This window comes from Rhyacophila brunnea, unplaced genomic scaffold (genome assembly GCF_057557595.1).
Source record: "Rhyacophila brunnea isolate RB1 unplaced genomic scaffold, BYU_Rbru_1.0 scaffold_14, whole genome shotgun sequence".
NCBI lineage: Eukaryota > Metazoa > Arthropoda > Insecta > Trichoptera > Rhyacophilidae > Rhyacophila > Rhyacophila brunnea.
Window position 1 is genome coordinate 36,925,119 of NW_028232796.1, and position 12,616 is coordinate 36,937,734.

General features: G+C 31.2%; 1 protein-coding gene across 2 annotated transcripts in view; it reads left to right on the forward strand.

Moving 5' to 3' along the window:
• The window catches only part of bs (serum response factor blistered), a 273,007-nt gene extending 260,608 nt beyond the window's left edge, over nt 1–12,399 (forward strand). The window contains exons 3-5 of one of the 2 annotated variants that reach the window (XM_085942252.1): nt 4,954–5,072; nt 6,639–6,760; nt 9,979–12,399. In XM_085942252.1, coding sequence (XP_085798378.1) covers nt 4,954–5,072; nt 6,639–6,760; nt 9,979–10,124 — 387 coding nt within the window. In that variant the 3' untranslated portion in view covers nt 10,125–12,399. The remainder of the gene's footprint in view (nt 1–4,953; nt 5,073–6,638; nt 6,761–9,978) is intronic. The other variant, XM_085942253.1, reaches the window with a different exon arrangement.
• Nucleotides 12,400–12,616: the final 217 nt, after the last annotated feature.

A 12,616-nucleotide genomic window follows, 5' to 3' on the forward strand; every position in this document is an offset into this window, starting at 1 on the left:
AGTACCAAACCATAATTGATAAAGAATATTCTTCTATCTATAAAATATTTAAAATTATGTATGGCTTGATGGTATAATTTTAGATATACCTAATATAGATACACGAATATTTTTGACTATAATTATCTACTATGACTTGGTTAGGCAGGGTTTAATTAAATTTAAAAAAACTAACAAATACTATCTACACATTGTAGTCTTAGTTAAATGAAAACAAATACGTTTGACTGACATAATTTAGTGTGCGATATTTATGTCGGATCTTAACAGCCTACTTCACCAATCACAACTGCAAGGTAGTATGGTATTCAATCAATAATCGATACTCATTTTGAATCCATAGCATCCTTACTAAGGTTGCATACCAGCTATGCATTGGCTCTCAGTATCTGCTTATTATAGACATGCTAGACAAACGGGCACCAAGTTGACTTTTTTACATTTACCATAAACGGACTACGAGATTACGCTACACACAGTATGCTGCGTGGAGCGGAGAACTCCCCGTAACCATGTTTGGAGACTGTGTTGTAACCGCTGACTGATGGAATCTGTTCTTGTGACAATGATACCGTCTCTCCATATTATGACCGTACATTGTATTTTGTATCTCTGATTTTAGATGAGTATTAATTATTGTCCAATATCGTCATAATTATTTTATCAGTCATTATTGAATCACTGCTGGATGCCTCTCCTTAAGCGTCAATTACATTGAGCTTTTTTATGAGCTGATTATTGGCGAATTTAAAAGCGGGCGGTTCAGCTACTGCGATTTCACGATTACACACAAAACTTTCCATTCGCTGATAAGCCACAAGCCAGCGAGAGATTTTGACGGAACGTAGTTCGTTTTTTTACCGGGAGGTCGCTACGCTTCATAACAATGTTTCCATTAAACGTCAAAAATGTAAATTTCAAAATGAGTAGTTCGTTTTTCCACCACCATCGCTCTACTGCGCAGACGCAGTAAGCCCACACGCCGGCGTGTAGTGTGAAAAGTTGACCGGCTTTCAACTTTTCTCGGTGGAGTGTTTATAACCTGCTTATTAGCTTATTCGATGATTACACTGGGCGAATTTACAGGCAGATTATAAATTTGCCAATAATCAGCTCGTAAAAAAGCTCAATGTAATTGACGCTTTACTGATCAGTTGAGGCATGGTCTAAAAAAACCGTGGCTTGGCGATGCGTGGATTGTGCAAATGACGCGTGCCAAACGAAATATAATTTGTCATAAAAATTCAACATGCGTCCATTTAATGTTATGTTTATTGTTATATTACTACCTAATAATAATAGTATATTCATTGACATGTTTTCTTTTTTAAGTACATACGTAAAGTTTTTAGTCATCTTTAGACGATTTAAGAATATTTTCATCCGACGGCATGACAAAACAAATAGACGTGCTTACACCTCGACTGTCGGTCTCCGATTGGCGACGAGTGAGAAATTTCGTCGCACCTACTGTTAAAAATTATTTGCAGCTCTTAAGCATTCGTTGGCACGTATTTATGCTTAACTTGTAACTAGGGAATCCAATCCCGGGATCCCGAAATCTTCGGGATTGGTTTTTTTTATCAATTAGTACGTATACAAAATTATGTTAGTGAAGTGTATGTACCTGCACATGTTACAGGGGAATCGCCGGATGCTCACGGATAATAAATAACCATTTTTTGTTTATTTATTATCCTTATATTTTGTCATACATAGAAAAATAATGAATTCGTTCATTTAAGCAGCTAGACGGAACTGACGTTCTGGCACGCGAACGGCGTCTAATCGCCAGTGCCACGGACATGCAGGCAAGCACTTGTTTTTACGCCGAATTTTATGAATGCTGTCATTTCTTAATTTTTTGAATATTTACTTCATTAAACCCTTTTATTTCCAAGATTGGACGTACACAATATTAACATTAAATTTCTTAATTAAGTAGTATAAATTATACTAGACATTTTCACCAATTTTATCAATGCTATTTATATAAATAAAAAATAAAATATATTAACTATCGAAAGAAACGCCAATCCGGGATCGTCAAATCGTAATCCCGGAATCCCGGGTTCATAATTTTTGCTCGGGATTGGATTCCCTACCTTGTAATATATGTAGACTAAAGTGCGAATAGATGCCGTATGAGGATTTGTGTTATAAACTTCTGTTTGTTCCACATATTTGTTTAGACTTTTCATTATCTTCTCTCTATGTCCCTTTCATGTAAATTGTACGTATAAGCCGGCTCGCACATCTAAACTCGTCTTGTCTGCAACATGTCAAATAGGTACATCGATGTGACGTCATCGTTATTCACAAAACACACTACGACTCGATATTTGCGCGTTTCTACCAAAATTCTACTACATATATCATTGTATTTATAATTTACATAGCTACCTATATTATTCTGTCTACTTGTATTCCAGTGGGGTTTATTATGTATTGTGTAAGTATTTTATTTGGACATGAATTTGATATCAATGGTATTTATAGTCAAGTATAGTGCCAACGGTTTCCGATACACAAACTCACGGTAAACTGTAATAGCTGAGGTACTGCATACGAACAAAATTCCCGACACGTTTCTCTAAACAGACGAAAACCGTTTTGATTATTTTCTTAGTAGGTACATACATAAAATTTTATTTTATTAATATTTGTATAATATAATGTATTTTTACAAGACAATTGAGAAAGACGGATTGTTTACTCATTAACATTATCAACCTTATCCAATGAAACGCTCATTACCTAGACATTGCATGTATTGTTTCAGTGATTTTAATTCACCAATGTTAACTGACAACGGGTATTCAATTTACATCACGATAATATATTATTACAAAGTAGTTTCTAACTGCATCCATTCCAGGTGCGTTCATTATGCACTTTATTTTCTCACGAAGTGGTTTCGTCACCTTTTTGTACACCTGTGCTGCAGTTAAATAAATAAAGTAAATAATATATTGCGAGTGCATTAATTTATTATTATGTTTGATTGACCAAGATTTTTCCGCATTTTCATGCAGCCACTTGCAGAGCTGCATTTGTATTAAAACTCCGCCTTCGATGCATTCATAACTGCATTATTTTCTTGAGAATATACCTACATTTTTTTTAAGAATTGGCTTGTAACAATTTCACTGGCATTAAAATAGTAGTTTAAATAATGATTATTATTTATTATTACATGCGTAATTATATTGTTAAGGGGGGACATGCTCGTCGAAGGTCAAAATTGAGTTTTTATTGTATTTTCAAACCATGATCCTGGACACTCCTTAAACGTTGTAGATAATCTATTTATATAATTTTGAAGCCTTATTATCCTTTATAGTTATTTTAAACATTTGATGACTGCATAAAGTATTTTTGTTACATAAAATAGTATTCTTTTAAACCTCTCGCTCTAATGTTTTAGAATATAGTCATATTTCGGTACATAACTGTGCAGTGGTGTTATGATTTTTTACATTTATTAATTTTTAAACGCATTTATAAAACTATTAGCATAATTTATTACGAGATAATTTTTGTAAAATATTCACAATAAAAAATTATATTGATAATCTCTGTGATCCCAAATTTGACAAGAATTAGGCATTTTATTATTCAAAAAATCGGCAAGATTAACGCATTTGAAGATGATTCTAAAGATACTTATTATAAGCTATGTCTTTGACCATTCAAATGTGATAAACATCTTATGAATAATGATTGCTTTATAATAATTATTGACCTAAGAATAAGGTAGTGTTTTTTTGAAATACGCCATTTCTTTTGTCATTCCCCAGTGGTTACGCTACAACATACGGCCGTAGCCATAAATTGACAAACTATAATTGAAATAGGGAGTAAAATGATATTAACGCGCGTGTTTGAACATGTACCGTTTAAAAAAAAATAAAAAAAAAATCGGTTAGGTACATGTTCAAACACGCGCGTTAACATAATTTTACTCCCTATTTTAATTATAGTTTGTCAATTTATGGCTACGGCCGTATGTTGTAGCTTAACCACTAGGGAATGACAAAAGAAATGGCGTATTTCAAAAAAACACTACCTTATTCTTAGGTCAATAATTATTATAAAGCAATCATTATTCATAAAATGTTTATCACACTTGAATGGTCAAAGACATAGCTTATAATAAGTGTCTTTAGAATCATCTTCAAATGTGTTAATCTTGTCGATTTTTTGAATAATAAAATGCCTAATTCTTGTCAAATTTGGGATCACAGAGATTATCAATATAATTTTTTATTGTGAATATTTTACAAAAATTATCTCGTAATAAATTATGCTAATAGTTTTATAAATGCGTTTAAAAATTAATAAATGTATAAAATCTTAACACCACTGCACAGTTATGTACCGAAATATGACTATATTCTAAAACATTAGAGCGAGAGGTTTAAAAGAATACTATTTTATGTAACAAAAATACTTTATGCAGTCATCAAATGTTTAAAATAACTATAAAGGATAATAAGGCTTCAAAATTATATAAATAGATTATCTACAACGTTTAAGGAGTGTCCAGGATCATGGTTTGAAAATACAATAAAAACTCAATTTTGACCTTCGACGAGCATGTCCCCCCTTAAATGATGACTTTTGGCAAATAAATAGTTTATAATATATTTATACATGATTGATGTAAAGGCGTTGGTTGTGCTTTTAACAGTGGACTGTAAATTGAGGACGCTGATAGATTACGGAATTAGAGAGGGGGGGGGGGTCTACAGGATCCCAGACACTGAACTTTTATGTTGAGAGGACTGGCGCGCGCTGGAGCCGGTTCGGTGTTCACGCACTCACGCACTGGTAAATGGACGGTTCGGAATGTTACTCTCACGGTTTCACTAGGTTTTTAATGATGTAATGATGTATGATGCATTCGTATATTTATTGTATTATTCATTGTTTTCGTCCTCTTTATTTCAGTGCGAAAGATCTCCGATGAGCTCAGGTGGTGAAGAGAGCGGCGAAGAATCTGGAAGTGAACCTGAATCTCCAGGCCAGAGGCAGCGAAGTCCGAGCCCGGATGCTATCAATCTACAAAGGTAAAATTTTTATGATTTGACACCAGAAGACATAATGTGTAGTTGTTTATTCATTTAAAGGGACCATTTTTAGTTGTTCAACTGCTAAGTTTAATTTTTGATATGTGGATATATAATTGATCGATAGACAAGACTTTATAATGGTTATTTATTATATACCTGCACTTTTAGTTTAATTTAGTAATATAGTTATTTATTTTAATTTACTATTTAATAGTTACCTATGTGTCATATTAGGACAAACACAATTTGCGTGGAATTACTATTTAATTGAGAAGTAAATTTATTTTGAACTGTTGAATTAAAAGGTTTGATATCGACTGATTAATATGATGTTCGAGTGTCGAGTATTTAATAATTATCGTCTTATTATTTAGTTATAATTTATGTTGGTTTATTAATTATTATATTATTAGACTATCAAAGATATTTTATCAAATTTGTATGGCATTTATTTCAAGAACATTCTTTTATAAAACACGAGAGGGAATATTACACTGCATAGAATATTTTATAATAGTTACGTTTAAAGGGATGGACAACGTATGTAGGTATGTTGACTTGTCTTATGTTTATGTTTTCAGTCTTTTATGTCTAATTTTGTAATCTGGGTGGCTATTATTAATATAGCATTTAATATGGTTTGCGTTCTACAATTAATAATTTTGTTTTATAACTTCTTGCCGTCTTCCATTTTGTATTTTGTAATGTGCTATCAAAACAGCACTAGATTAAATGTTTCCAAATTTAGTGAAATTTCATTAGATTTATTGGTAATGATATCTATGAACACCCACGATGGCCGCGTGGCTTAAGCGTCTGCTTATTGTGTCGTGGGTCCCAGGTTCGAATCCTGGGACCGAAGACCGATTCGAAGTCTGACAAGTACTCATATTTATTGTTTTCCAATTTGTGTGTCAGTCAGAGTATGGACCTAACATGTTGAGCAAGTGGCTGACATCCATTTCTCGTAAAAACAAAATCTGTTAATACAAACCTCCACTCTGTGAAGTTCCATATAATATATGATCTTATTAGGATCGGACGTGGTCGGAAAAAAAAATAATGTAAGTATAGGATTAAAGGTCACATTTGCGTGATTTTTTGGAAGATTAACAATGTCAACTTATTTTTCGCCGAGTAAAATCGTTGATTTTTATATATTTTTTATCAATATACGAAATTATGATTTTTTTTTGTCAACACTGTCAAAACGCTCTTTGCCGGGTACTTTTATGAATGTCATATTTTATAAAATATGTACAATGTACCTAAAAGACTTGCTTGACTCAATGCGAACATACTAATTATGATGTATTGTTACTTCTTTTTAAAATATTTAGTCACTAGGTATTAATCACACAAAAATATTGATTTACGACATGTGTTTCGCTCACATGGCGACCTTTTTCAAGTATGTGCACCGAAATTTATGTTCGATTTACAAATTACACTAATAATAAAACATTAAAATTTAATTATCGTGTAGTATCAAATCTTCGCCGAATACTGTTATAATACGGTTTAAATTGGTTGTATTTTTGAATTTTCTTCTCTCTTTTCCAGGGAAGCGATGTCAGACAACAACTCGTTATTCGCTGGTCCCGGAGGAGTGTTATACCCTCCTGGAGTCATCCTGAGCCTCGCTGCAGCAGCCCAGGCCCAAGAAGGTTGGGCAGCTTCTCATGGTACAAACTGAACGCCCAAAATGATCCACTATTAAGCTTTACACATGCGCAGTGATCAGAATTGGCCTAGCGATTCATATTAATTTTGAAACGAAATTTGAATGAAATTTATTATTATATATGACACAAACAGGTTATTAAAAACTATCATACAATAATAATATAATACGAAATAACTATCATCAAAACACTACATCGTTCTAGCTGCGAAAATTGTCTTGACCACATTTCTGATAAGCAGGGTTTGGCAAGAAACCACCCGGTCGCAATATCTAATCATACCGACTGATGGTTGAACAGACATAATTTTCAGTAGTTTTTCCCTTTCAACCGACATATTGGGGATTTTCATAAGCTGATCAAAGAAAATACTAAATATTTAACCATTATTGACCATAGTTTTGAGTAATTTCGGTGGTTTTATTAAATATATATATATAAAAATTTACGCTAATAATTACTTAAAAACATAATTTCGTACATGCATAAAATAATCCAACCGTTTTCCTTTAAAGCTTACCTAATAATTCACATATTTTTTTTTTCAATGTCTGTTTGGTTTTAGGACTTGAATGCAATGTGTTAATTGAAAGTCATTTATTTTAAAATTCGTACTAATTATCGCGTCGGCAAAATGTTGATCGATGAAAATTCCATTCGACTTAAATTTCTGTACCGTTCAAATGGTTTCGGCCACTTGTCTTTCATATAAGTAAGTATTTTTGCATAATTTACATGTTCGACTTAAAAGACTGTACACACACAAGTTGACAACGTCATAGAAACGGCAACTCGGCTATACTCACCGATTAAATCTCGGAAAGTATAAAAAAAAAAATATATTGTTAGTGTTACAGCCCAATAAACAATTTTTGATAAAAGAAATATAATAAATATTTCATGAGGTTGTCAACTATTACTATGTGTACAGGAATTTGTGAATCGTCCCTACCAAAAACATGTTTAAAATTTATTGTGCGTGTTTTTTTTAAATTAACGGCCCACGTGCTCGTCGTAGGTCAAAATTGAGTTTTTATTGTATTTTCAAACCATGATCCTGGACACTCCTTAAACGTTGTAGATAATCTATTTATATAATTTTGAAGCCTTATTATCCTTTATAGTTATTTTAAACATTTGATGACTGCATAAAGTATTTTTGTTACATAAAATAGTATTCTTTTAAACCTCTCGCTCTAATGTTTTAGAATATAGTCATATTTCGGTACATAACTGTGCAGTGGTGTTAAGATTTTTTACATTTATTAATTTTTAAACGCATTTATAAAACCATTAGTATAATTTATTATGAGATATTTTTTTTTAAATATTCACGATAAAAAATTATATTGATAATCTCTGTGATCCCAAATTTGACAAGAATTAGGCATTTTATTATTCAAAAAATCGGCAAGATTAACACATTTGAAGATGATTCTAAAGATACTTATTATAAGCTATGTCTTTGACCATTCAAGTGTGATAAACATCCTACAAATAATGATTTCTTTATAATAATTATTGACCTAAGAATAAGGTAGTGTTTTTTTGAAATACGCCATTTCTTTTGGCATTCCCCAGTGGTTAAGCTACAACATACGGCCATAGCCATAAATTGACAAACTATAATTGAAGTAGGGAGTAAAATGATATTGACGCGCGTGTTTGAACATGTACCGTTTAAAAAAAATAAAAAAAAAATCGGTTATGTACATGTTCAAACACGCGCGTTAACATAATTTTACTCCCTACTTTAATTATAGTTTGTCAATTTATGGCTACGGCCGTATGTTGTAGCTTAACCACTAGGGAGTGACAAAAGAAATGGCGTATTTCAAAAAAACACTACGTTATTCTTAGGTCAATAATTATTATAAAGCAATCATTATTCGTAGGATGTTTATCAGACTTGAATGGTCAAAAACATAGCTTATAATAAGTATCTTTAGAATTATCTTAAAATGTGTTAATCTTGCCGATTTTTTGAATAATAAAACGCCTAATTCTTGTCAAATTTGGGATCACAGAGATTATCAATATAATTTTTTATCGTGAATATTTTACAAAAATTATCTCGTAATAAATTATACTAATGGTTTTATAAATGCGTTTAAAAATTAATAAATGTATAAAATCTTAACACCACTGCACAGTTACGTACCGAAATATGACCATATTCTAAAACATTAGAGCGAGAGGTTTAAAAGAATACTATTTTATGTAACAAAAATACTTTATGCAGTCTTCAAATGTTTAAAATAACTATAAAGGATAATAAGGCTTCAAAATTATATAAATAGATTATCTACAACGTTTAAGAAATGTCCAGGATCATGGTTTGAAAATACAATAAAAACTCAATTTTGACCTTCGACGAGCATGTCCCCCCTTAACAAATGATGATTTTACAGTGTGATTTTTGTTTTATTAAAAATAACAATTCTTAACACAAACAAAAATAACACATTGTGATTATTGGCGCTCATTTTTTACTTCGAGCTGTTGATTTTAACAAGTTCATAATTTTATAAGATTTTATAAGGATATATGAAAAAATGTCTATATTCTTGTTAATTATTTAGAACTTTCTTAATTCTTTTATTATTTCTTGATTCTTAATTCTTAATTCTTTCTTAATTATTTGGAATCCCACCACTTTTTTTAAACTACTGCTAGAGAAAGAGTCTTGCATATTGTCTATATGTCTCTTTCCAAAATTTCTTTTGACCTTATCCAATCCTAATAGGATCATATTATGGGCCTTCACAAAGTGGAGGTTTGTATTAACAGATTTTTATTATTACGAAAAATTGATGTTGGCCACTTGCTCAACATATTAGGTCCATACTCTGACTCCAACCACAAATTGAAAAACAATATGTGTATTTTCCAAACCCAGGATTCGAATCTGGTACCCATGACACTTAAGCCGCGTGGCCATCCTAGTTGTATAATTATAATAATTTAACATTAGTTGAATGTGTCCCTCTGAGGCGGACAAAACGGGTCCAGATATAATTAATAAAAGTGGAAAAGGTACTATAAAAATTTGCATTTTATTAGATTAAATTAATAATACAATCCATTTCCACCGTGAATTGACTGTTAACACAATAAAATAAATAAGTTTTAGTATTTCTGCTATTGTACTGAATTAAGTTAAATAATTTTTTATTCACTTTATGATTAAATAATTATCAATGTTTTTTTTTCTCTAGGAGTGGATGGGCAGCCGCAGTTCATCACGATCCCTTTGTCGATGGCTATGGCCGCAGCAGCCGCATCGCAGACCACAACCTCGGCTCAACTATCCTCACAGCAGACCAACGGACTTCAGGATCTGTCCAGGCAGTCCAGGAAGTGACGATGACATCGTCAAATTATTGTGGAATGTTAAATCCACCGACAGAACTTACTGGTCATCTTCTATATCTCAGATTAATTTTATATTCACCTTCTCCTTCTACTAAAAAGTAGTGATACTAAACTTATCTCAATTTTCTTTTACCACAGAGTTATTCTTAAGCATTTATTTATAAATTAGATATTTGTTTTTTATAACAACACTATTTTTTGTCTCAGTTTATTTTGAAATTAAAGAAAAACTGTAGAATTAACAAGATATCTATAATTTACAGTGGTGAGGGTAGGCTGTTAAGATTCAACATAAATATTGCACACTAAACTTTGTCAGTCAAACTTATTGGTATTACATATATAATTTAGAAAAACAACAATAAGTAAATAGTTACCTACTTTGATTTAAGAAACAAAAATCGATTGCCAAAGTAGCTTGTTTTGGAAGAGCACTGATGAGTAGGTATTAAAATTGACCAATAGTTAAAATTTGTCGCAATTAGTATGCCACCTCGTAGCATAGTGGTACTGCAACGGATCAGGGCGTAAACCTGGGAGATACGGAGTTCGATTCCCCGTCGGGTTGGCTTTATTTTTTTCAAAAAAGATTTTTTCTATTGGTTATAATATATTCTCTCAGTAAGTGTTTTTCTAAATTATATATGTTCAATAATCAGAATGATATATTCTTAAATCTTGTGAATTATTCGTTGAATAAAAGAAATAGTTAATTATTGGTTTTAATTGAATTTGGAAAAAAATTTGCAGATGGTGCAGGTTAGTTTTTAAAATTCAATTAAACCCTCCCTAAACGAAACCATACTAATAATTTAGGTATGCTATGGGCGATCTGAGGAAAATAGTGCACACTAAACTTTGTCAGTCATGCTTATTTATTTTCGTTGAATTAAGAATACATATTATTACAGCTGGTATTGGTTAGTTTTAATTCATTAAGCCCTACCTATAAGTACCAAACCATAAGCGATAATAAATATTTTATACATAAATAAACAGATATTTTTTGAATATTATCTACAATTGCTTGTATTAGGAAAGGTTTCATTGAATTTTAAAAACTAAGAAACACTATCTGCACATTGCAGTCTTAGTTCAATGAAAATGAATACGTTTGACTGTCAAGGTATAAGTGCATTATTTATGTTGGAAATTAACAGCCTACTTCCAACCTTTACCACTGATAAATCATAATATGAATAAACAAGCATTGTCCAAAATTTAATCTTGTTGTGGGATTTGACCAGTATTTAAATTATCTAAGAAAAATAATGTCTTCTTGATTACCCGATAATAACATAAAAAAATACTTAAATCTATAATTAATAAAATTTTAATACAATGTTCGATAAAAGTTGCTTTATTTATGAAAAAAAAAAACGCGACTTATTTGTAATTTTTAAATTAAACGTAATGCATAAGTAACCAAATCATTTTATAACGAAATATTACATAGGAGATTCATAGTATTGCATTAGTTTGTAAGGGTTATGACAATATTTTGTATATCAATTCAGTTTTACTTTCAATATGATCTCAACACAAAATATCTTTATGGTATTTTTTTTGGGAATTGTGGTCATATTGAATAACTGAGAGTGTGAATTTAATAAAAAAATTCTGTTGAGACTCAATAATGATTCGATGGTGTATGATTATTTAAAATCTGATATATGATCTGATATAACTAACAGACACAGCGAATATTTAGAGACAAGGACAAAATTAATTAACCTTTTAATTACCACATTTAAATAACATGTTAATTATATCTAATGGCCAACTACTCCAAACGCGCCAGTCGCGGTGTTAGCATTAAATGTGTTAAAGAATTTTTCAAAAAGAATATTATGATCCTACAGGTGTTTTATTTCTTATTCTACCCGTAAGTAATGTGAGAAATAAGCAACATCTAATAATTGTATGAAATTATCAGTCTGTAATCCGAAATTAAAATTTGTATAAAAATAACTAGCCCCACACTGTGGAGAAATAAGTAGGATTCAGAAGTTTCTATACAATATAAATCTGTGGTGGTCCATATATCAACTCAGCTTAGGATCAAATAAGGTTTAAAAAATATAATACATCACATGTGTTAAGAGTGCATTGAATTCTTCTACCGCTTATAATTGTTATAATCAGTGGTTTAGTGCTAAATAAAAAATCCTGATCACCAACACTTCAGTATTATTTTACAGTAGGTATTTCGATGAATTAGTCCGAAAATTTTGTAACAACAATGACAACGATCATCGATAGAGAAAAAAGTGACATATGCTAATGATCAAATTTCATCGAATGGAGTAAAGTAGGCTGGAAATTGGACTGACTAATCACTTCTTTCGCTTAAATAATAATCACACAATTTTCTGTATTCACGTGATTCAGAATTATAGTGTGTGACATAATATTGATGAGAATGATTGTCTGCACACTTCATTTGGGTAAAAGAGACCAATGTCATCCGCTCAGCGCACT